The sequence below is a fragment of the Scyliorhinus canicula genome, chromosome 6 (genome assembly GCF_902713615.1).
Source record: "Scyliorhinus canicula chromosome 6, sScyCan1.1, whole genome shotgun sequence".
In the NCBI taxonomy this organism is placed as follows: Eukaryota; Metazoa; Chordata; class Chondrichthyes; order Carcharhiniformes; family Scyliorhinidae; genus Scyliorhinus; species Scyliorhinus canicula.
In genome coordinates, this window is record NC_052151.1 from 7,728,460 (window position 1) to 7,754,704 (window position 26,245).

Below are 26,245 nucleotides of genomic sequence, written 5' to 3' on the forward strand. Positions count from 1 at the left end.
CAGGGACAGACTCCGTGCCAGAGGCCCGTACCCCATGGCTTACCCCTGGTAAGTCGTCCCCCCCACAAGTATCCAAAACGGTATACTTGTTACTCAGGGGAACGACCGCAGGGGGTCCCTGCACTGACTGCTTCTTCCCAGTCCCTCTTACAGTTACCCATCTATCTCCAGTCTTTGGTGTAACTACTTCCCTGAAGCTCCTATCTATGACCCCCTCTGCCTCCCGAATGATCCGAAGTTCATCCAGCTCAAGCTCCAGGTCCCTAACACGGTTTTTGAGGAGCTGGAGTTGGGTGCACTTCCCACAGATGAAATCAGCAGGGACACTGACGGCGTCCCTCACCTCAAACATTCTGCAGGAGGAGCATTGTACTGCCTTCCCTGACATCCCCTCTAGATTAAAAAAAAACAAGAAAAAGAAAAAGGAAAGGAAGAGCTTACCTGATATTACCTCAAACCCTGATCCCGCTGAAAGGTAAGCAAATTTAAAGGCACTCACTCACCTTCACGACAGGCCCCTGCTCCCGCTTCCCAACCACCGTGGGGTGGGGGGGTTGGTTAGAGGAGGAGGTAGGGTGGGAAACACTCACAAAGTGTTTCGGGTTTAACTGTCACTTGCCAACAGCCCCTCCACAAACCACCTTCAACTTAGGCTGACCGCACTGCACGTATGCAAATTTCCCCAGAACAGCTGATCAGTAGCTCTGCTCTGCTGCCCTCTGCTGGTTGCTTGCCTTTACTCAAACTCCTTGGGTCTTCTTCGCAGGTTCACCTTCAACTTAGGCTGACCGCACTGCACGTATGCAAATTTCCCCAGAACAGCTGATCAGTAGCTCTGCTCTGCTGCCCTCTGCTGGTTATTCAGCTCTCTGGGGTAGATCAACTAAAACTATGGGGTGCTTGGTGGTAATGTTGCCTATCTGTATCGCTACAGGGGCTGTGATGTGTCCCTGTTGTAAATGACCTGTAAAGCCGCTGAGTGTGGTGGTGTCTTGTGGGCCAAGTGTCCCTCTGGAACATTGTGGAGGAATTGAGTGTGGTGCGGGACCGTCCTGTGTCCCAAAGAAATTCTGCGGGCTGTCCCCGGACTTGCCTGCTACGACCGGTCGACCGGACTTGTCCCAAAGGGTGTCGCAGACCCAAGTTGGGGAGCCCGAACACCGTCAGTCGGTGCCGTTCATGTCTCCATTGTCTGAACGGGCGCTAACGCTGTGAATTGGCTTTGCCCTATTCCTATTTAGGGTGCCTGTCTGTTGGACTCTCTGCTGCTTTTGTGGCGCATTGCACTCTCGTGCAAAGTGTCCTAACTGTCCACAGTTGTAACACTCTTGAGATCAAGATCCCTCAAGGATCCCTCCCACCCGGTTTACTCACTTTTCCAACTTCTTCCATCGGGCAGGAGATACAGAAGTCTGAGAACACGCACGAACAGACTCAAAAACAGCTTCTTCCCCACTGTCACCAGACTCCTAAATGACCCTCTTATTGACTGACCTCATTAACACTACACCCTGTATGCTTCAACCGATGCCAATGCTTATGTAGTTACATTGTATATCTTGTGTTGCCCTATTATGTATTCTCATGTATTTTCTTGAATTTTGTTTAATTCCCTTTTCTTCCATGTACTGAATGATCTGTTGAGCTGCTTGCAGAAAAATACTTTTCACTGTACCTTGGTACACGTGACAATAAACAAATCCAATCCAATCCAATTTGGGCTTGGGTGGGCTGTTCCTGCCCTCATTTACCCATGTGGGGTTCTGGTGCGCTTTAACTGGATTCATGTCTGCCTGTTCTTCCTCGGGTTTGATAAATGCGGTTTTGCCTTGGACTGATTGCTCCCAAGCGCGGGACAACCTTTTCAGAACCCATTTTTCATTGTGGGCCTCGTCTGAGGGGGTCATAATTTGCTCAGGCTCTCTGTCTTGCCTCTGTTGCATGAGATACCTGGATTTGAGTCCATTTGGCTATATTATCTGCGGATAAATGGGCGCGGGCTAACTCTCCAAAAACTGCTGTGAAGTGAATCCATAAACGTCCAACAAATGTTGTGGGGTGCTCTATCTTCTTTTTCCTACATTTGTTTAGGCCTTCTACCAGGTCTCATCAAGCCGATTGCATCAAGGATCTCTGTGTGCATCTCTTGGAGTGTGCCTCCTCCTACATTCTGTAGGTCGGGAAGGGCTGCCATGACTGAAGGGTCGAGGCTTAGAACTGTGAGCTTTACCTACTCTCTCTCGTCCAGGCCGTACATGGTGGCCTGCTGTTTAACTTTAGCGCAAAACTGGTGGGGGTCTGATGTGGGAAGGAATGGTGTAATTTTTCCACACGCGTCCTGTAATTGGGTTACGGTTAATGGGGTTGTATAAAGGAAATCTGTGTCTCCTTCTGCATGCAACCCTGCGACCCTGGTTACAGGGTTCATGGGGGTATGTTCTGCCTGTTCACTCGGGGGTTGGGGTGCTCTCCTTTTCTGGGTTTTTCCTGCGTACATGTTCCATGTACGTATCTATGGACAGTCTCATTCAATTCCTGCCAATCGGGGCTGTTTTCCTGATCTAATTGGGGTCCGAAGGTACTCTGAAATCCATTTTGAACGGAAAGCAGAGATTGCAATTTTACAATTTGCTTCCGGCACTTTGCGTGGTCACCGGAGCTCTGCCTTTGTTCCGTTGTGGAAGTGTGGAGTGCTCGTAGGGCTGCTTTCAAATCATTGCACTGTTTCTGCAATTTCTCTACCTGTTGCTCGGTTCCTTGTCTTACCAAGAATGCACGTTGTGTGTCCTGGTAGACCTTATCATACTGGGTCTGGAAACTACTCAAATGCGCGAGACAAGACTGGTGTGCCCTCTTGGCATCATCCACCTCTCTGTCCCTTACTGCTAACTTCTTTCTTAACTTCTTATTCTCCTTCTCAACTTCGCTCACATCTACCTCACTATTTTTGTCTCTCTCCTCAATCTCTCTACGGAGTGTCCTAATTACCTCCTCTGTTCTTCGCAATTGTGCCAAGCAGGACACGATTGCCATCGTCTTGCGAGCTTTCCCTAAGCTCCTTTTGTGGATTTCTGACAGGTTCTCCCACCAAATATGTCCTATACTCCCGGGACCTGTTTCGTCATTGGCGCAGAATTCACTCCAAAGGGGCTATCCTTTCACTTTGAGATATTTCCTGATCTCATCTTCCCAAATGGGACACAGTCCTACTCTACTGGTCGCTGCGACCTAGAATTCCTGGGGGTTCATAAGGCGTTCCACTGCCTTCATTGCCATATTTTCTACCTCTGGGTTCTCTACTGAATTTGGAACAGGGGGTGATAAAGTGGTGATGTAAACACTGGTCTGGCTTACGCTACTTTCCGGCCTACAAAACTCCCGAGTTTTGCGCAACAAAATCTCTCGGGCGCGATTCTCCGCAAATGCGGAGAATCGTAAAGACTGCCGTGGGACAGGCCGTGACCCACGGCAGCCTTCACGGCCACTTCCGGGGCCGATTCTCCCACCCGGGCGGGGCTAGGAGCGCGGCCCCGTGCGTCACGGCGGCGCGGCCTTGACGACGGTCGTCAAGGCTGCACGTCAAGCGTCGCGGCGGCTGACGCGGCCAATGACGTCAGCCGCGCATGCGCAGGTTGGACAACGCCAACCCGCGCAAGCGCAATTCGCGTATTTCTCCTCAGCCGCCCAGCAAGACGTGGCGGCTTGATCTTGCCGGGCGGCAGAGGGGAAAGAGTGCGTCTGTTTTGGACGCTGGCCCGTCAATCGGTGGGCACCGATCGCGGGCCTGTCCCCTCCTGAGCACAGTCGTGGTGCTCCCGTGCCAATCGGGCTTCTACATGTCCCAAACGGGCATCTGGCTCCCGTTTCACGACGGCAGCATGCAGGTGTGTTTGCTGCCGTAGTGAAATAGGCGTGAAGGGCTGGCCGCTCGGCCCAGGAGAATCGCCGCTTGCCGTTTGGTTCGTGGCGTGGGTCGGGCGTGGTGGGGGGGGGGGGGGGGGGGGCGGGGGGAGTATAGCGGGAGGGCATGAAAAATGTCGGGAGGCCCTCCCGCTATTCTCCCACCCGGCGTGGGGGGCGGAGAACCGCCCCCCTCAGGTTTTTCTCATGTCGCTGTTAGTACGCATGCATTAAACCACTTCCAGATCTCGGAGGCTTGATCAGTGTTGTTCAAACGCTTGTGGTTTTTCTATTTCTAATTGGATTCTCAATTCAAATTTGGGTTCTCTTGGAGTGGTTATGCCACTTCTAAATCAAGTCCCGTCAGATGTCACCAGTAAATGTTGCTCATTGTGTTCTATCTTTAATTGGCTCTGTTTATGGCGGTTAATATGGCCGCCTTCCTTAATTCTAATTACGTTTGCTCAAGAGTCGCCAGGTATCTTTCGATACCGCCACAAGTTTCAAAACCGAATACTGATCAAAGACTCGATACGCCAGTTAGTAAGTTCGAAATCAATGCTCATTTATTTACACACACAGTCAATTATACTCATGCACAAACTCTACCAACTAAACTATCACTACTACTAAGGCCTATACTTAGCTTCTGGCGCCCACTCAGTCAGAGGAACAATGGCCGTTGTCTGGTTCTGAGGCTGCTGGGGTCGAGCTGGTATGGAATAGTAGCTAGGAGCGTCTATCTCATAGTGTGCTTTGACTTTGGACTTACTTGTTCTGGTGCAGCTGCTAGGCAGGCCTCTCGTCGCTGAGAGCCAAGGCCAAGAAGAACGATTCTCTCTTGGGGGCTTCTTCTTATACCCAAAGGGGGCTTTGCGCGCTTTTGGGCGGTCCTTGAACTTGGTCCCAATTAACTGGACCGTATCCTGATCATTCGTATCGATTTCCTCCAATAAAGGGATGGCGGGCCCTAGGTGGCCGTTGGCCTGCTTTGTTCTAGTCTCCTCTGGCGCCGGGGGTGTCTGCTTTAGTATTGTTTACCTAAATGTTTCCCTTTTGTCCCCGGAGATGGCTCATTAGTATGGTAATAGCTTTGCAGTCTCGGTCTCATCTGGGAGCTACAACTCCAATCAACAGACAAACCTTGCACCTGCTTGCTTTCTCATCATTATCCACTTTTCCCTTCACTCTTTGCAAAGTGTCCATTTTGTAATCGGGAAGTGGCCACCCCAGGTGGCTACACCCCGTCACCACCCCCGGACCGGTCCCCGCAGGAGCCCCTCTCAGCCAGTGGCACGGCTCCTCCCCCAACTGTGGCAGCGCTGGACACAGACTGCAGCCGTCACGCATGTTTCACGAAAATTCAGAGGACAAATGATCCACGCTGTCGTGAACTCAGCCCATTGGGGGCAGAGCATCAGGGGACGTCCTAAGGCTGTCCCAACGGTGTGCAGCGTACGCCTCGATGGAGGCGGAGGAGCATCCAAAAATGGGCGCTGCCCTCAATTTCGGCGTCAAAAGTGATTCTCTGCCTGACCGCTGATTATGATATTGCACCAGGCAATAGAGAATCCTGCCCTACATCTTTCCTTAAATAAGGAGGCAATACTTTTTTTTATTAATTTACAGGATGTTTTATGTCGCTCTTTAGGCCAGCATTTATTGCCCATCCCTAGTTGCCCTTCAGAAGATGGTGGTGAGTTGCCGACTTGAATCGCTGCAGTCCCTGAGGTGTAGATACACCTACAGTGCTGCTAGGGAGGGAGTTCCAGGATGTTGTCCCAGTGACAGTGGAGGGTTGGTGATATATTTCCAAGTAGGGGTGGTGAGTGACTTGGAGGGGAACCTCCAGTTGGTGTGGTTTCCAGATATCTGCTGTTCTTGTCCTTGTTTGGGAGGTGCAGCCTGAGGAACCTTGGTGAGTTCCTGTACATAATACTCCAGGAGCATAACCCCCTTTTGTAATCAATTCCCTGTCAATAAATTATAGCATTCAATTAGCTTCCCCAATTACTTGCTGTACTTGCAGAGAACACATGTAGATAATGAATGGAATGAGTGACACTTGCCATACATTGTGGGAGACCTCTTCATTCCCTACGAGATATAGGTATGACTGATTTGGTCAGTCACTGTAAAGGGATGCCACCAGTGAGCTGACAACCTTTCACAAATAACATGGACCACCCCTCCCGACCTCCCGGTCACGTACCAACACACTTAAGAACAGCTTCTTCCCTGCTGCCATCAGGGAATTATAGACAGAGTCAATGGATGGGAGGCTGGTTTGCGTGATGGACTGGGCTACATTCACAACCTTTTGTAGTTTCTTGCTGTCTTGGGCAGAGCGGGAACCATACCCAGCTGTGATACAACCAGAAAGACTGCTTTCAATGGTGCATCTGTAAAAGTTGGTGAGAGTCGTAGCTGACATGCCAAATTTTCTAAGTCTGAGAAGTAGAGTCGTTGGTCGGCTTTCTTAGCTATAGTTTAGGCATGGGGTATGGACATGTTGTTGGTAATCTGGACACCTAAAGACTTGAAGCTCTCGACCATTTCTACTTCGTTCCTATTGCTGTAGACATGGGGATGTTCTCCTCTACGCTTCCTGAAGTCGATGACAGTCCTCTTCATTTTGCTGACATTGAGGGAGAGATTATTGTCGTCACACCAGTTCACCAGATTCTCTATCTCATTCCTGTATTCTGACTCGTCATTGTTTGAAATCCGGCCCACTCCGTGGTGTCTTCAGAAATTTGAAAATTGAGTTGGAGGGGAATTTAGGTGTATAAGGAGTATAGTAGAGGGCTGAGGACACAGCCTTGTTAGGGGCACCGGTGTTGAGGATGATCGTGGAGGAGGTGTTGTTGCCTATCCTTACTGATTGTGGTCTGTGGGTTAGGAATTTCCGGATCAGTCGCAGAGGGAGGAGCCGAGGCCCAGGCCACGGAGTTTGGAGAAGATTTTCGTAGAAATAATAGTTGAAGGCTGAGCTGTAGTCAATAAATAGGAGTCTGACATAGGTGTCTTTGTTATCTAGGTGTTCCAGTGTTGAGTGCAGGGTCTAGGTGTTCCAGCGTTGAGTGCAAGGCCAGGGAGATGGTGTCTGCTGTGGACCTGTTGCAGCGGTAGGCGAACTGTAATGGATCAAGGCAATCCGGGAGGCTGGAGTTGATTCGTGCCATGACTAACCTTTCGAAGAACTTCAGAAGGATGGATGTCATGGCCGATAATCATTAACAAAGAACAAAGAACAAAGAAAAGTACAGCACAGGAACAGGCCCTTCGGCCCTCCAAGCCTCCGCCGACCATGCTGCCCGTCTAAACTAAAATCTTCTGCACTTCCGGAGTCCTTATCCCTCTATTCCCATCCTATTCATGTATTGGTCAAGATGCCCTTAAACGTCACTATCGTCCCTGCTTCCACCACCTCCTCCGGCAGCAAGTTCCAGGCACCCACTACCCTCTGTGTAAAAAACGTACCTCGTACATCTCCTCTAAACCTTGCCTCTCCCCCCCTGGTAATTGACCTCTCTACCCTGGGAAAAATGCACTTTGTCTATGCTCCTCATAATTTTGTAGACTTCTATCAGGTCATCCCTCAACCTCCTTCGTTCCAGTGAGAACAAACCAAGTTTATTCAACCTCTCCTCATAGCTAATGCCCTCCATACCAGGCAGCATCCTGGTAAATCTCTTCTTCACCCTCTCTGAAGCCTCCACATCCTTCTGGTAGTGTGGCGACCAGAATTGAACACTATACTCCAAGTGTGGCCGAACTAAGGTTCTATACAGATGCAACATGACTGATTAAACTCCATCTGGAATTTTGGAATCTGGAGTTCACTACCATAAAAAGTAGGCAAAAACATTGAGTAATTTCAAGAAGGAATTAGTTATAGGTCTTGTGGCTAAAGGTATTAAGGGATATGGGGGAAATGCAGGATCAGGGTGTTGAACTTAATGATCAGTAATTATCATAATGAATGGCGGAGCAGGCTCGAAGGGCCAAATGGCCTACTCCTTCTATTTTCTATGTACAGTTCTGTGTAGAAAAAGTGACAGAACTGGCAGAATTTCCTATGTACAGTTCTGTGTAGAAAGAGTGACAGAACTAGCAGAACCGATGAGATCATTCCTCTTCTTGCGACACTGGATGGCCTTACTTACCTGCAGGGCTTTGGCACTCACCCCCTTCTACCGCTTCCCATACTGAGTTGGCTCCATGCTTGCTGGTTTTCTCCTACCCGTGGGTACAACACATTGTTGCAGATCTTTAGGAATACAGCAGTCTCTCCAGGGTGGCGTCTAAAAATTGATGGTGGACTCCTTGGCAGTCATCAATTCCTGGCAGCATGCCAAGTGTGGCTGGTGTGGGCGGCATGTGGCACAGTGGTTAGCATTGCTGCCTACGGCGCTGAGAACCCGGGTTCGAATCCTGGCCCTGGGTCACTGTCTGTGTGGAGTTTGCACATTCTCCCCATGTCTGCGTGGGTTTCACCCCCACAACCCAAAGATGTGCAGGGTAGGTGAATTGGCCACGCTAAATTGGCCCTTAATTGGAAAAAAAAAAATTGGCTACTCTAAATTTTAAAAAAAAGAAAAAAAAGTGTGGCTGGTGTGCTAGGTCGGCCTTTAAATGTAGCACCTCGATGATTACAGCGCTGAGGTGTTGGCAGAATGGGTGAATCAGAGGCCAGAGATGTGGCATGGAACCCACGGCAGAATACTAAGTGCCACACTATATGGCAGGAAAAGCCACCATTGTCGTCAGCGGACTCAATGCTAGATTTCCCTCCCGCCATCGGCTTTGCTGAATTCTGGGAAAATCTCATCCAGTGAATTTGGCAGTGTCTAATACTTGCATATGAGAATATTGGAGTTTCATTCTTCACATCCCAAGCTATTTCTGAGATCAGCCAACCGTTTTTAATACAGCAGATTGCAAAAGCTAATTTCTAATTAAGACAGGGATAGAAAATTTGGAACATTGGGCGGGATTCTCCATCTGTTCACGGCAGTAGGATTCTGGGACTCTCCTGTCCAGTGAATGGGAGATTTGGCTGCGCACCAAATTCTCCGTACATGCCAGCAGCGATAGAGGGGGAAAAATCGCAACGGTGAATCAGGTAACCTACAGTTTTGGGTTTTTGTGTTCAGTCACTGTCAAGATTTTTCAAATTGAATGATCTGAAGACTTGAGGCTGGAAATGTAAGTTGAATTTGAGTTTTTGATTCACGCTCATGGATAAAAATTTCATAATACCACAGAACACAAAGTGATGTGAAATCTCCTCTTTTGTGGATTTTTTTAGTTTTGAAAAATGAATCGACATGGTGATTCAGTACAAGAAGGTGTCCTTCCAAAAGTTAGTGGATCGAGTCTCTTGGAGTCATTTGCTTCTAATCCAGACAAAAAAAGTGGTAAATTTCGCAGAAGCACAGTTGGGATGCTGGCCTTGCAAGAGACAATAAAAGAAAAACAGGTAACACTTTAATGAGCTGTAAGCATTCATAGAATCAGAGAACTATTCAGTTCAGAAGGAAATCCTGATGTCTCCATCGTTTTCAACATCTTCATTAAATCCTTCACCCTACCTCTTAAGGTCAGGGCATCCCAACCCAATCCCTGGCATGGGCAAACTGGTACCCGGGCACTGTTGCACTGCCAGCCTGACCCACCCTGGAGGTGGCAGCTGGGAGCCCTTACAGTGCTGCCATGGTGCCAAGGTACCCGGGTACCAAGAGAAGTACCAGGGTACTTATCCTGTCCAGAGTCTCCTGACTCAAGCATCCTTGAGCACGGGTGAGGTCCCGGAGGACTGGAGAATTGCTAATGTTTTCCCTTTATTTAAGAAGGGTAGCAGGGAAAATCCAGGGAATTACAGACCTGTGAGCTTGACGTCAGTGGTAGGCAAACTGTTGGAGAAGATACTGAGGGATAGGATCTATTCACATCTGGAAGAAAATAGACTTATCAGTGATAGGCAGCATTGTTTTGTGCAAGGAAGGTCATGTCTTACAAACCTAATTGAATTCTTTGAGGAAGTGACAAAGTTAATTGATGAGGGAAGGGCTGTAGATGTCATATACATGGACTTTAGTAAGGCGTTTGATAAGGTTTCCCATGGCAGGTTGATGGCAAAAGTGAAGTCGTATGGGGTTCAGGGTGTACTAGGTAGATGGATAAAGAACTGGCTGGGCAACAGGAAGCAGAGAGTAGTGGTGGAAGGGAGTGTCTCAAAATGGAGAAGGGTGACTAGTGGTGTTCCACAGGGATCCGTGCTCGGACCACTGTTGTTTGTGATCTACATACATGACCTGGAGTAAGGTATAGGTGGTCTGATTAGCAAGTTTGCAGATGATACTAAGATTGGTGGAGTTGCAGATAGCTTGGAGGACTGTCAGAGAATACAACAAAATATAGATAGATTGGAGAGTTGGGCAGAGAAATGGCAGATGGAGTTCAATCCAGGCAAATGCGAGGTGATGCATTTTGGAAGATCAAATTCAAGAGAGGACTATATGGTCAATGGAAGGGTCCTGGGGAAAATTGATGTACAGAGAGATTTGGGAGTTCAGGTCTATTGTACCCTGAAGGTGGCAACGCAGGTTGATAGAGTGGTCAAGAAGGCATGCTTGCCTTCTTCAGAAGGGGTATTGAGTACAAGAGTTGGCAGGTCATGTTACAGTTGTATAGGACTTTGGTTAGGCCACATTTGGAATACTGCATGCAGTTCTGGTCGCCACATTACCAGAAGGATGTGGATACTTTGGAGAGGGTGCAGAGGAGGTTCACCAGGATGTTGCCTGGTATGGAGGGTGCTAGCTATGAAGAAAGGTTGAGTAGATTAGGATTGTTTTCGTTGGAAAGACGGAGGTTGAGGGGGGACCTGATTGAGGTATACAAAATTATGAGAGGTATGGACAGTGTGGATAGCAACAAGCTTTTTCCAAGAGTGGGGGTGTCAGTTACAAGGGGTCACGATTTCAAGGTGAGAGGGGGAAAGTTTAAGGGAGATGTGCGTGGAAAGTTTTTTACGCAGAGGGTGGTGGGTGCCTGGAATGCTTTACCAACGGAGGTGGTAGAGGCGGGCACGATAGCATCATTTAAGAGGTATCTAGACAGGTATATGAACGGGCGGCAACAGAGGGAAGTAGCCCTTGGAAAATAGGAGACAGGTTTAGATAAAGGATCTGGATCGGCGCAGGCTGGGAGGGCCGAAGGGCCTGTTCCTGTGCTGTAATTTTCTTTGTTGTTTGAGTCCGACCCCCCAGGAGCCTCCGATGGCCTGGAGATCCTTCAAGTGATGTTATGCCTGTGGACCAGTGTGAAATGGCACCATGGCGAGGTCTCCAATGTGTGGGCACTCGTTCCTGGGCCTCGGGAGAATTGGGCGGGACATCTTTAAATGAGCCCAATGGCTTATTTAAATAGGTTAATCTGGATCTTGCTCAGTGAGGGCAAGATCCAGATCGCGATGTCTCGTGAGATCTCATTAGATATTGCAAGGTGTTCTGAGCATTGCAAGTCTCGTGAGAGGCCTTTCGGAAAATTTAATGGCGTCATCGCGTCACCGAGTTGGCCTCAACGAGGCCATTCAATCTCGCCCATGGTCATATATAAGGGATTGTTGCTTAAAGGGATGTTTATTTGTGAATCAAGCCAATAGGAAGTTGTTTTGGGGGAATGTTCTGTAAGACTAATTTCATCTTGAGTGAATAATCTTGCATGGTTAAATTTTCTTTTCTTTTGTTAATAAATATTTTAATTTAATTTTTACAATCCTGAAAGTAAACTTATCTTCTCGACCACAAAATTCGAAAAGAAAAAAGTTGTGATATATAGGCTATATTTCCCTTTGCCAATTGGTTTGCATGGCAATTAACATCTGCTGGATGAAAACATCTATGGGACCAATGCTCATTTTGCTAACTTTTTTTTCTATCGCAACTCTTGCGGTCTGTTTTTATATTTCTTGCTAGCTTTTTCTTGAACTTTAATTTTACTCATTTTATGTTCTGCTTGTTATGTTCCGCACAACCTTCATTTTTGCATAACTATAGGCTATATAACTTTTTCGTTAGCTTTGATACTATCTTTAACTTTTGGAGTTAATTGCAGATTCTGGGTTCTCCTTGTTGTAATATGGGTTCTCTCGATGTCTCATTGATGAGATCTTGATTTGTATACTTAAACATGAACAGTTTATTGTTAACCTTTAACTATTTACAGATCCTAGATAGTCATGCATATGGTCCTGTTTCTCCCATGCAGGCTGCTACCAGAGGGTGCTGTTTAAGTCCACTACCATGTAACTCATGTAACATCATAGTATGGACGGGACTATCCTCCAGTTCCACGTTAACCCTTGCTCTGCTAAGCATTTTTACATTACAGGCAGGCTCAACACTCAGCTTGGGTTTTTCTATCTCGTTGGAACATATGTATTCTGAAATAACCCTTTAAATGTCTGCTCCATTGACCTACCCTTTAACCTAATTTGGCAGTTCAGTTTATCTACCTCTGCTTTCAGTGCCTCATAAATGACCCCATTTAAGTTTAAAATGCTAGTTTTGGACCCAATCATTTCTCCCTCAAACTGAATGTAAAATTCAATCTTTCTGTGATCACTGCTACATAGTGGTGCCTTCACTATGAAGTCATAAATTATTTCTATTTAGTTGCACAATACCAGGTCTAGTATAACCTGCCCTCTGTTTGGCTCCAGAAGGTGCTGTGTTAAGAAGCTGTCCCAAAATTATCCTATTAACTCCTCATGTAGGCTACTTCACTCATCTGTTTTCCAGTCTATATTTAGATTAAAATCCCCCAGGATCATTGCCATACCTTTCTGACAAGCTCCCATTATTTCTTCCTTTATACTCCATCCTACTGTATGGTTACTGTTAGGGGGCCTGTACACTCCTCAAAATGACCTGTCTCTCTTGCCTTGCCTCTCCTCTTTGAGTTACCACATCATCCCAAATTGTATTCTGTAGGAATTCTATGGTTCTAGTATATGTGTACTCCCAGCCTTAATTTTGCTTTTAATTTGTATCATGACAGCGGTAATTCATCTATTTGTGCTTCAATTTTGTCTTTCAGCAAAGGTACAGAGAAGCTCGGGAGAGTAGAAGAAATAAGTTTGATGACGCTTATCGATACATTATTGAAATCCTAGGTAGAACATTGGTGATTGAGAAAAGTATTGTAGAAGATTTTGTTTTGGATTCCTTAACTGTAAGTAATTTTTTTGGTGTGTTTGATTTGGCTTAATTTAATCTCGTCTATCATTTTTTGAAGTAATTCTGGAGGAGCAATTTTGTACAAATCAAAAATGAAAAATAAAGCAGTACACTTAAGAGCATAAGATATAGGAGCATGGGTAGGCCATTCAGCCGTTCGAGCCTATCCTGCCATTCAATAAGATCATGCTGATCTTCTATCTCAGCACTATGTTCCTGAACTGTCCCTATATTCTTGATATTTCTTCTCTGTTATCCTCAGTCTTGAATATACTCAACAACTGAGCCTCCTCAGCTCATTGGCGGATCATCCCAAGATTGGCAACCATCCGAGTGAAGACATTCCCCCTCACCTTAGTCCTAATTGGCATGCCCCTTATTCGGAAACTGTCCAGTCAGAGGGAATATCCTTCCTTCATCCACCTGGTTGAGCCTTGTAAGAATTTTGTGTGTTTTAAAGAGATCACCCTTATTTCTCTAAACTCCAGGGAATAAAGGCTGAGTACTTAATCTTTCCCCAAAAGATAATGAGTGTCCGTCTCTGATAAAGGGGCTATGGGGGCTATGTCTCCCCTCCCATGTGAAAACTGGTGCGAATCACTCTGGACTTTCATGGAGAAAGTCCAGAGTGATTCTCCGTTTTGAAAGGGGCTAGCAGGGCCCCGGAGTAGTCCTCGCAGCTCCGGCTGCCGATACCAGGCCCTGCACTTCCGGCCAATAGGTCTGCGGATGCACTCGGTGGCTGCATGCGCGCGGCGGCCGCCCCGCACAACATGGCGGACCCAGACAGCGGTCCGTCCCCGACAATATTGGCCTCCCCCCCCAGATCGTGCGCGCCTGCCGATTGGTGGCCCCGATCGTAAGCGTGGCCATCCTGGCAGACCCCCGGGTGATGGATCCCCCCCGCCCCCCACCAGGGCAACCACGGACTGGGTCCACAGGCACCACTCCGAGCTCCCGCCGGGTGGAACCATGATCGAACCATGCTGGCGGGAACTCGGCCAGTTGTTGGCGGAGAATTGTCGTGGGGGCCTCTTTCAATGGCCCTCGACTGGCGCTACGTTGTCAGAAAATCGCGGGAAGGCGTCCAACCTGATCACGGGTCTGACGCCCCATTTTCTGCCCACGTGCCAAGCGCGATTTCGGCACGGAGGCTTGGAGAATCCCGCTAAATACCTCCATACCAGGAATTAAGTTAGTGAACCTTTGTTGTACTCCCTCTATTGCAAGTACAAATTCGCTTGGGTAGGGAGACCTAAACTGCACACAATACTTCATGTGTGGTCTTTCCAAGGCTCTATATAATTGCAGTGAGATGTTTTTCCACCTATACTCAAAGAGGAGTGCTATTGACCATCATACCATTTCCCTTCTTAATTGCCTGCTCTACGTGCATATTAGCTTTCAGTAACTCATGAACAAGGACACCGAGTCTCTTTGAACTTCACCACTTCCCATCATCTCACCATTAAACAAATACCCTGAACAGAGGCAGCACGGTAGCACAGTGGGTAGCACTGTTGCTTCTCAGCGCCAAGGTCCCAGGTTCAGTTCCCGGGTTGGGTCACTGTCTGTGCGGAACTTGCACGTTCTTCCTATGTCTGTGTGTGTTTCCTCCTGGTGCTCCGATTTCCTCCCACAAGTCCCGAAAGATGTGCTCTTAGATGGATTGGACATTATGAATTCTCCCTCTGTGACCTGAACAGGCGCTGGAATCTGGCAACTAGGGGCTTTTTACAGTAACTTCATTGCAGTGTTAATGTAAGCCTACTTGTGACACTAATAAAGATTATTATTATAAATTGAACAAACATTTCTGCTTCTCTCCATGTTCTGGATAACCTCACATTCTTCCACATTGCATTCCATCTGCCAACTTTTTTAATACTCTTTTATCTTTTCCAAAACTCTTTGAATTGTCTTTGCATCCCTCTCACAGCTCACTTTCCATCTTGTTTAGATTTAGGTTGATTGTCACATGTACAGTGAAATGCATACAGTCCAGGTAGATTGCTCCATGCATGAAAAACATAGGACATATGATAAATACATAGACATAAGCATCGGGTGAAGCATATGGAGTGTAGTGCAACACAGTAGAGTAGATGCATGGAGAGATGAGTTCGGTCCATAAGAGGGCCATTCATGAGTCTGGTAACAATGGGGAAGCAGCTGTTTTTGAACCTGTTTGTATCTTCTGCCCAATGGAAGAAATTTGGAAGAGAGAATAACTCGAGTGGGAGGGGTCTTTGATTATGCTACCCATTTTCCCAAGGTAGTGGGAGGTGTTGTCAGAGACAATGGATGGGAGGCGGTTTTGCATGATGGACTGGGCTGTGGTCACGACTCTATAGTTTTTTACGGTCTTGGGCTGAGCAGTTATCGTACCAAGCTGTGATACAGCCAGATAGCATGCTTTCTGCGGTGCATCTGTAAAAAGTGGTAAGAGTCAATGTGGATATGCTGAATTTCCTTAGTTTCCTGAGGAAGTATAGGCACTGTCGTGCTTTCTTGGTCGTAGCGTTGATGTGGCTGGACCAGGGCAGATTGTTGGTGAGGCGTACACCTAGGAATTTGAAGCGGTCAACCAACTCCACTTCGGCACCATTGATGCAGACAGGGGTGTGTACGATACTTTACTTCCTGAAGTCACTGACCAGCTCCTTAGTTTTTCTGACATTGAGGGAGAGGTTGTTGTCATTGCACCATGCCACTAGGTTCTCTATCTCCCTCCTGTACTCAGAGTCATCGTTGTTTGAAATCAGAACCACTGCGTGTCATCAGCAAACTTGTAGATGGAGTTGGAGCTGAATTTTGCCACACAGTTGTATGTATATAGGGAGTATAGTAGATGGCTACCTATGCAGATTTGTGGGGCCCCTGTATTGGGAACTTTTGAGGAGGAGGCGTTGTTGTTTATTTTTACTGATTGTGGTCTACTGGTCAGGATGTCAAGGATCCAGTTGTAGAGGGAGGAGTCAAGTCCCAGGCTTTGGAGTTTTAATATGAGTTTGGTTGGGATTATGGGGTTGAAGGCGGAGCTCTAGTCAATGAACAGAAGTCTGATGTAGGAATGATCGTAGAAATGCTCCAGGGATCTGGTTGCATCACAGCTTGGGATGGCAACTGCTCGGACCAAGACCTCCCACTAGGGCCAGTGAGATAGCATCTGGTGCGGACCGGTTGTAGCCGTATGTGAATTGCTGTGGGTCAGTGGATAGTTTTGTGTATCCCAACTTGAAAATAGAAACATGGAAAATAGGTGCAGGAGAAGGCCATTTGGCCCTTTGAACCAGCACCACCATTCAATATGATCATGGCTATTCAAGCAAATTCAGGATCCCACTGCAACTTTCTCTCCGGATCCCTTGATCCCTTTAACCGCAAGGGCCATGTCTAGCTCCCTCTTGAATAAGACCATAAGACATAGGAGCAGAATTAGTCCGCTTGGCCTATCGAGTCTGCTCCGCCATTGAATCATGGCTGATATTTCTCTCTTACCCATTCTCCTGCCTTCTCCCCATAACCCCTGATACCCAAATTAATCAAGAACCTATCTATCTCTGTCTTAAAGACATTCAGCGATTTGGCCTCCATAGCCTTCTGCAGCAAAGTGTTCCACAGATTCACCATCCTCTGGCTGAAGAAATTCCTCCTCACCTCTGTTTTAAAGGATCTTCCCTTTAGTCTGAGATTGTGCCATCTGGTTCTAGATTTTCCTGCAAGTGGAAACATCCTCTCCACATCCACTCTATCCAGACCTCGCAGTATCCTGTGAGTTTCAATAAGATTCCCTCTCATCCTTCTAAACTCCAACATGTACAGACCCAGAGTCCTCAACCGTTCCTCATATGACAAGTTCTTTATTCCAGGGATCATTCTTGTGAACCTCGACCCTTTCCAAAGCCAACACATTTTTCCTTAGATACAGGGCCCAAAACTGCTCACAATACTCCAAATGGGGTGTGACCAGAGCCCTATTCAGCCTCAGATGTACATCCCGGCTCTTGCATTTTAGCCCTCTCGACATGAATGCTAATATCGCATTTGCCTTCCTAAACTGCCAACTGAACCATAAGAGCATACGAGCAGAATTAGGCCACTCGGCTCATTGAGTCTTCTCTGCCATTTAATCATGGCTGATATTTTCTCATCCCCATCCTCCTTCCCATACCCCCTGATCCCCTTCTTCATCAAGAACCTATTGTTGCCTGTTTTAGATCCCAACAGCGTCGCCAATACTGTTGCTAATATTAATGATAATGTTGGTGAACCACAAGTCTTCCCTTATATCGATCAAATGACCACACAACCAGTTAGTTAGTTCAAAAGATGGTTTGTTTACATACACACGAGTTACCTCGACATGCAAACACAATATCTACTATGAGGTAAACTACACCTGCCAGCTACAATAACCTATACTTAACTTCAGGGCTACCGGCACTGTGCAAATGGATAAGGCCTTTATCTGGATTTCACTTGGCTGGTTCGAAGAATGTGGCTCTGTCTCTACTGGGCTCAATCGTCAGGTAGCGATCGTTGGTCTTGAACTTGGCTGGCTGTTCCTGTTGCAATTGGATCCAAAAGAGACAGAACACATGGCTGTGCTCTCTTTTATCCCTCTGGGAATTTGCGTTCTTTGGGGCGGTCCTTAACCTTGGACCCAATAGTTCAACAGGGCTCTGATCACTCTCTTCGATTTCGACCAATAAAGGGGCGGGTTCCTTAGCGGTTATTGACCTTGACAGTTGGGCTTTCTGAGTAAAGGGAGTGGCGCTGATCAATCTGTGGCTGTACCATTTCTTGATTGGAGCTCTATTGTCCTGGGAAAATGGGCCATTAAAATGCAAACGAGGGGGGGGGGGGGGGTTGATCAGGTCTGGTTACCTGTGTTTCAAATGAACATAGGTTCTCTATCTGTTTGAGTCCTGGGTTGGCCATAATTCCCATGGTCCATTGCAGGTGGTCATCTTAGATGGCTACATCCTCTATCTCTGTCTTAAAGACACTCAGTGATTTGACCTCCACAGCCTTCTGTGGCAAAGAGTTCCACAGATTCACCACCCTTTGGCTGAAGAAATTCCTCCTCATCTCTTTTAAAGGATCACCCCTTTAGTTTGAGATCATGTCCTCTGCTTCTAGTTTTTCCCACAAGTGGAAACATCCTCTCCACGTCCACTCTATCCGGGCCTCGCTGTATCCTGCAAGTTTCGATAAGATCCCCCCTCATCCTTCTAAACTCTGACGACTACAGACCCAGTGTCCTCAACGTATGAGTTCCTCATACGACAAGTTCTTCATTCCAGTGTTCATTCTTGTGACCCTTCTCTGGACCCTTTCCAAGCCCAGTACATCCTTCCTTAGATATGGGGCCCAAAATTGCTCACAATACTCCAAATGAGGTCTGGCCAGAGACATGACCTCCCTTTGACAAAGTTTTGCTGACTGAGTCCTATTTTATCACGCACTTCCAAGTACTCCGCGATCTCATTTTTAATAATGGACTCTAAAATCTTATCAATGACCGTAGGCAGGCTAATCGGCCTATAATTTCCTGTCTTCTGCCTCCCTCTTTCTTAAATAGCGATATTACATTAGCGACTTTCCAGTCCTCTGGGACCCTTCCTGTCTCCAGTGATTCCTGAAAGATCACCACCAATGCCTACACAATCTCTTGAGCTATCTCTTTTAGATCCCTGGGGTGTAGTCCATCCGGTCCAGGTGATTTATCCATCTTCAGACCTTTCAGTTTTCCCAGAACCTTCTCCTTAGTGATGACCACTGCACTCACTTCTCCTGGAGCTCTGGCATCCCACTGGTGTCTTCCACTGTGAACACTGATGCAAAGTTCAGTTCCTCTGCCATTTCTTTGGTTCCTATTATTATTTCTCCTGACACATTTTCCAGTGGTCCAATGTCTATTCTTGCCTCTCTGTTACCTTTTATATATTGAAAAAAAACCTCTTCCTATCTTCTTTTATATTACTACCTAGCTTGCACTCTTACTTCATCTTCTCCCCTCTTATTGCTTTTATCGTTGTCCTCTGCTTGTTTTTAAAGTCTTCCCAATTATCTGGCTTCCCAATAATCCTCGCCACTTTGTATGCTTTTTCTCTTGCTTTTATGCTGTCCTTGACTTCCCTGATCAGCCATGGGTGCCTTGTCCTCCCCTCAGCATGTTTCTTCCTCCTTGGGATGAATTTCTGTTGTACCTCCCAAATAACCTCAATGATCTGGCCCTGAATATATCCAATGAACTATCCCAAACAGCTTTCTGTGGTACAGACTTCACAACATCACAACTCTCTGAGAGAAGAAGTTGTTCCTCATGCCAATCCTGAGTTACTTACCCCATATTCTGAGGCTGTGACCCCTTGTTTTCGACGTCCCCCACATCGGGAACGTTCTTCCCGCAAAAGCCGACCCAGTCCCAACAGGATTTTATATATTGCTATGAGATCCCCTCTCATTCTTCTGAACTCTGTGAGTACAAGCCCAGTCGATCCAGTCTTTCCCGATATGTCAGTCCTGCCATCCCGGGAATTAGTCTGGTGAACCTTCGCTGGACACCCTCAATAGCAAGAATGTCCTTCCTCAAACTAGGAGATCAAAACTGCACACAATACTCAAGAAGGTGTGGTCCCACCAAGGCCCTGTATAACTGCAGCAAGACATTCCTATGCTCAAATCCTTCTGCTATGAAGGCATCTGTACCTGTAGGCCAACCTTCAGCGACTGTTCGGCCATGATACTTGTTGCACTTCCACTTTTCCTAAACTGCCATAATTCAGATAATAATCTGCCTCCTTGTTTTTACCATCAAAGTGGATAACCTTGTATTTGCCCACATTATATTGCATTTGCCAAATATTTGCCCACTCAGCCAACCTGTCCAAGTCACCCTGAAGCCTCTTTGCATCCTCCTCACAGCACACACTGCCACCCAGCTTAGTGCTGTGTGCAAATTTGGAGATATTGCATGCAATTCCTTTGTCCAAATCATTTAAAAAAAAAACTGTTTTTATTCAAGATTTTACAGAATTTTTACAAAACCACTACCAAGAGAAGGAAAAAAAATTAACAACTTAACAAAACAAGGTGGGATAACTACGATTTACAAGAGACATCCATCCACAACCCATACAATCCCCCCCCCCCCCCCCCCCCCCGGTTTGCTGCTGCCGACCTCCACACTTAACGTTCCACGAGAAAATCAAGGAACGGTTGCCACCGCCTGGAGAACCCCAACGAGGACCCTCTCAAGGCAAACGTTATCCTCTCCAAACTTAGAAACCCAGCCGTGTCACTAACCCAAGTCTCCACACTTGGGGATTTCGCATCCCTCCATATTAACAAGATCTGTCTCCGGGCTACCAAGGAGGCAAAGGCCAGGACACCGGCCTCTTTCGCCTCCTGCACTCCCGGATCTTCTGACACCCCAGATATCGCTATCCCCAGACTCGGCTTTACCCGAGTGTCCAAGACCTTGGACATAGCCTTTGCAAAGCCTCGCCAGAATTCTTTAAGCACCGGGCATGCCCAAAACATATGGACATGGTTTGCTGGGCTCCCTGAACACCTTATACGCCTGTCATCTCCCAAAGAATTTGCTCATTCTTGCCGCTGTCATGTGCGCCCGGTGGACCACCTTAAACTGAATCAAGCTAAATCTGGCACAAGATGAGGAGGAATTGACTCTGCCCAGGGCGTCCGCCCATAGGCCCTCATCCAGCTCCTCCCCCAGCTCCACATTCCACTTGCCCATCAGCTCCGCTGCCGAGGCCTCCTCCGCCTCCTGCAGCTCCTGGTATATGTCTGATACCTCTCCGTCTCCTATCCACATGCCCGAGACCACCCTGTCCTGTAACCTGTGGGAAGGCACCGGCGGAAATTCCACAACCTGCTTCTTCAAGAAAGCGCAGACTTGCAGGTACCTAAAGGTATTCCCCGGGGGCAAACTGAATTTCTCCTCCAGCACCTTCAGGCCAGAGAAAGTCCCATCTATAAACAAGTCCCCCATCCATTTGATACCTGCTCTGTTCCAGCTTAGAAACACTCCGTCCATGCTATCCGGGACGAACCTGTGGTTGTTTCATATCGAGGTCCAGACTGAGGCCCCTACCTCCCCCCGTGCCTTCTCCACTGACCCCAGATCCTCAGTGCCGCCATCACCATCAGGCTCGTGGTGCACCGTGCCGGCGAGAGTAGCAGCGGTGCCGTTATCAATGCCCCCAAGCTAGTATCCCTGCAAGACGCTGCCTCCAGCCGCTTCCACACCCCCCCCCCCCCCCCCCCCCACAGCCCCCGCTCTAAGAACAGCCTTTTAACTCGCGGCATCTTGTTTGCCCACACAAATCCCGTGATAATCCTGTTCACCCACTTGAAGAAGGACTTGGGGATGAGGATGGGAAGGCACTGGAAGATGAACAAGAACCTGGGGAGGACCGTCATCTTCACGGACTGTACCCTGCCCGCCAAGGAAAGCGGGAGCATGTCCCACCTCTTAAAGTGCCCTTCCATCTGATCCACAAGCCGAGTTAGGTTGGGCTTGTGCAGGGCATCCCAACTCTTAACCACCCGTATGCCCAAATAGCGAAAGCTCCTCTCCACCATCTTGAGCGGGAGCTCTCCCAGTCTCTTTTCCTGGCTCCTCGCATGGATCACAAGAAAGCTTGCTTTTCCCGACATTCAACTTGTACCCTGAGAAGTCCCCAAAATCTTTTAGGATCTGCATGACCTCTCCCATCCCCTCCACCGGATCTGAAATGTACAGGAGCAGGTCATCCACGTACAGTGAAACACGATGCTCCTCCCCTCCCTGAACCAGCCCCCTCCAGTTTCTGGACATCCTCAGCGCCATGGCCAATGGCTCGATTGCCAGGGCAAACAACAGGGGAGATAGGGGGCACCCCTGCCTCGTTCCTCGATGCAGTCTAAAGTACTCCGACCGCAGTCGGTTTGTAGACACACTCGCTACGGGGGCCTGATGCAGTAATTTGACCCATCCTATGAATTCCTCGCCAAATCCAAATCTGCTTAACACTTCCCACAGGTACTCCCACTCCACCCGATCAAAGGCTTTTTCCGCATCCATTGCAGCCATCACTTCTGCTTCCCCTCCTACTGAGGGCATCATGATCATGTTCAGGAGCGTCCGCACATTCGTGTTCAGCTGTCTGCCCTTGCAAAACCCCGTCTGGTCCTCATTAACCACCCCCAGGACAGTCCTCAATTCTAGTGGCCAGGATCTTGGCCAACAGTTTGGTGTCTACATTAAGGAGCGATATAGGCCTGTAAGAGCCACATTGCAACGGGTCCTTCTCTTGTTTAAGGGTAAGCGAAATCAAGGCCCCCGACATCGTTGGGGGAAGGGTTCCCCTTTCCTTAGCTTCGTTAAAGGTTCTCAACAAGAGCGGGCTCAACAGCTCTGAGAATTTCCGATAGAATTCTGCAGGATATCTGTCCGGTCCCGGGGCTTTGCCCGACTGCATACCCTCCAAATCTTTAATCAACTCCTCCAACTCAATCAGGGCCCCTAATCCCTCCACTAGCTCTTCCTCCACCTTCGGAAACCTCAGTTGGTCCAAGAATTGCTTCATCTCTCCCCTCCCCTCCGGGGGTTCTGACTCATACAATTTATCAGAGAAATCCTTGAAGACCTCATTGATCCTTTCCGAGCGCAGGACTGTGTTACCACCCCTGTCCCTAATTCCCCCAATTTCCCTGGCCGCCTCTCTGTTCCGTAGTTGGTGCGCCAGAATCCTACTTGCCTTCTCCCCATCCTCGTACACCACTCCTTGTAACTTCCTCAACTGAGCCTCTGCTTTCCCTGTGGTAACCAAGTCAAATTCCGCCTGCAGGCTCCGGCGCTCCTTTAGCAGCCCCTCCTCGGGGGACTCCGCATACCTCCGGTTATCCTGAGTATCTCCCCCACCAACCTCTCCCTCTCCATTCTATCCCTCTTCTCTCTGTGGGACCTGATAAAAATGAGCTCCCCCTTGATAACTGCCTTCAGCACCTCCCAGACCATACTCACTGAAACCTCCCCTGTATCATTGATCGCCACATAGTTTTCGATACTCCTCCTAATCCACCCACAGACCTCCTCATCTGCCAATAGTCCTACGTCCAGTCTCCATAGAGGGCGTTGGCCTCTCTCCACCCCCAGCCTCAACTCCTCCCAGTACGGAGCATGGTCCTAGACCGCAATGGCTGAGTACTCTACTCCTCCACTCTCGGGATTAGCGCCCTGCTCACCACAAAAAAAAATCCATTCACGAGTACACTTTGTGGACGTGGGAGAGGAAAGAAAACTCCTTCGCCCTTGGCCGAGCGAATCTCCATGGGTCCACTCCCTCCATCTGGTCCATGAGCCCCCTCAGGACCCTGGCCGCTGCCGGCCTCTTACCTGATCTAGACCGAGACCGGTCCAGTGCCGGGTCCAAGACTGTGTTAAAGTCCCCCCCTCATTACCAGACTGCATGACTCCAGGTCCGGGATTTTACTCAACATTCGCTACATAAAACCTGCATTGTCCCATTTCGGGGCCTACACGTTCACTAGCACCACCCGGGCCACCTGCAACCTGCCACTCACCATAATATATCTACCCCCTTTATCCACCACAATACCCCCGCCTCAAATGCCACCCGTTTGCTCACCAAGATTGCGACCCCCTGGTCTTTGCATCCAGCCCCGAGTGAAAGACCTGCCCCACCCATTCCTTCCTCAGCCTAGTTTGATCAGCGAGCTTCAGATGCGTTTCTTGTAGCATGGCTACGTCTGCCTTTAGCCCCTTTGAGTGAGAGAACACGCGGGCCCTCCTGACTGGTCCATTCAGGCCCCTCACATTCCATGTGATCAGCCTGGTCGGAGAGTTGATTACCTCCGCCTCCCTATGGTAGTATGACTAGAGGTATTACAGTACCTGGGAGTGTGAGCTACCATTGGTGGAGAAGGCTCGCTGCTCATTGGCCCAGGTGTTTGCATTTCATTGGTCGGAACGTAAGGTAGCTCCGCCCAGTGAGGTGGGCTATAAGAACCCGTGTGTCCCAGCAGCCGGCCTCTTTCTGTACTCGAGCTGTTGGGGAAACATCTTGTTGATTAAAGCCTTCAAACCGGACTACATCCTCGTTTCAGTAATTATTGATCGCGCATCAATTTAAACAACAAGATTTTAAAGGATGGAACTCCGCATGAAGCCGGAGTGTCTACGACTCAGCCCCCACGCAGCTAACGCAGCAGCTACATTCAAGCATTCGCTAGCTTGTTTTAATAGCTACCTCAGCACGGCGGTAAACGTACCGATGAGGGAGCAGAAGCTGCACATCGTCGACTCGTGCGTCGGCACCACCATCTACACGCTCATCGAGGACACGTCCGACTACGACTCCGTCATGGAACTGCTTAAAGGACACTTCATCCGACCGGTGAATCATGTTTATGCTCGGCACTTACTGGCTGCGAGGCAGCAGATCCCTGGTGAGTCGTTAGACGATTTGTACCGTGGGCTCATTGTACTGGGGAGGAACTGCAGCTGCCCGCAAGTTTCGGCTAGTGAGCACACCGAACTGTTAATCCGAGACGTCTTTGTTGCGGGTATGCAGTCCCCACAAAATCCGCCAGAGACTGTTAGAGAAGGAAATTTTGGGCCTCAGGGAGGCACGGGCCCTCGCGAACTCTCTAGATGTTGCATACAGAAACGCCCGTTCATACTCCCCCGACCCCGCGGCGGCCCCCTGGGCAGCGTGGAATTCAGCTTCCCCTTCCCCTACGGACTCTGAATCGCCTCAGGCCTGCGCTGCAAGACGCCCTGGAAACCCCGCTGGGCCCTGTTGCTATTTTTGTGGACAGGCAAAACACCCCCGACAGCGTTGCCCAACCCTATCGGCAACGTGCAAGGGCTGCGGTAAGAAGGGCCATTTCCTGTCGGTTTGCCAGGCCAAGGCGGTCGCTGCGGTCCCGAGCAGGGATTGCGTGACACCGCCCCGTCTCTCTCCGAGGGCCCCATGCGGCCCGCGAACTTCTCCATCCCCATCCCCAACGCCACGTGCGACCGCCGGGCCTCTGACCTTATGATGGAAGGTCATAAATGAAGCAGCTGAAGATGGTTGGGCTTAGGACACTAGGTCTTTGGGGATGTCCTAAAACTCAGCTGATTGACTTCCAACTCCCATCTTCTTTTGTGCTAGGTATGACTCCAACCAGTGGAGGGTTTTCCCCTTTACTCATAGACTCCAATTTTGCTTCCTCAACCTTACGTAAGCTTTCTTCTTCCTCTTATTTTTAGTCTCACTGGCACGTGGCACAGGGAGTAATCCTGAGATTACAACCCTAGAGGTCCTGCTTTTTAGCTTACTGCCTAGCTCCCTGAACTCCTTCTGCAGGACCTCATCACTGTTCCTGCCTATGTCGTTAGCACCTATGTGTACTACGATCTTTGGCTGCTCACCTTCCTCCTTCAGGATGTCCTGTGTTTGTTCAGAGACATCCTTGACCCTGGCACCAGTGAGGCATCATACCATCCTGGAGTCCTGTCACGTCCATAGAAGGGCCTATCTGTACCCCTTACAGTAGAGTCCCCTATAACTATCGCTCTCATGCCCTCCCCTGCTGAGCAACAGAGCCAGTTGTGGTGCCGCTGTTCTGGCTGCTGTTGTTTTCCCTTGATCGGCTATCCCCCTCAACAGTATCCAAAACGGTATACTGTTAGAGAGGGGGACAGCCACAGGGGATTCCTGTGCTGACTGCCTGCCCTTTCTCGCAGTCACCCATCTGTCTGCCTGCACCTTGGGTGTGACCATGTCTCTATAACTCCTATCTATGACGCTTTCCGCCACCTGTATACTCCCAAGTGCACCTAACTGCTGCTCCAACCGAACCAGGAGCTGTGGTTGGTTACACTTACTGCATGCGTAGTTGACTGGAACGCGGGAAGCATCACAAATCTGCCACATCTCACAGATGGTCTCTGGCAATGGCCCTTAAGGAATCAGCAGAGTGGCGAGAGGACAAAGGGAGCATCGGGTGGCTATACGCGGACGATCTACTATTTATTGTATGTTTCAAACCTGCTGGAGAGCATGGAGAGGATC

The 26,245-nt window shown here is 48.6% G+C and overlaps 1 protein-coding gene across 1 annotated transcript in view; it reads left to right on the plus strand.

Annotated features, from left to right (window-relative positions):
- The window catches only part of LOC119966923 (dynein heavy chain 8, axonemal-like), a 1,786,259-nt gene that overhangs the window by 99,775 nt on the left and 1,660,239 nt on the right, over positions 1-26,245 (plus strand). The window contains exons 2-3 of the mRNA XM_038798881.1: positions 9,215-9,385; positions 13,009-13,143. Coding sequence (XP_038654809.1) covers positions 9,224-9,385; positions 13,009-13,143 — 297 coding nt within the window. The 5' untranslated portion in view covers positions 9,215-9,223. The remainder of the gene's footprint in view (positions 1-9,214; positions 9,386-13,008; positions 13,144-26,245) is intronic.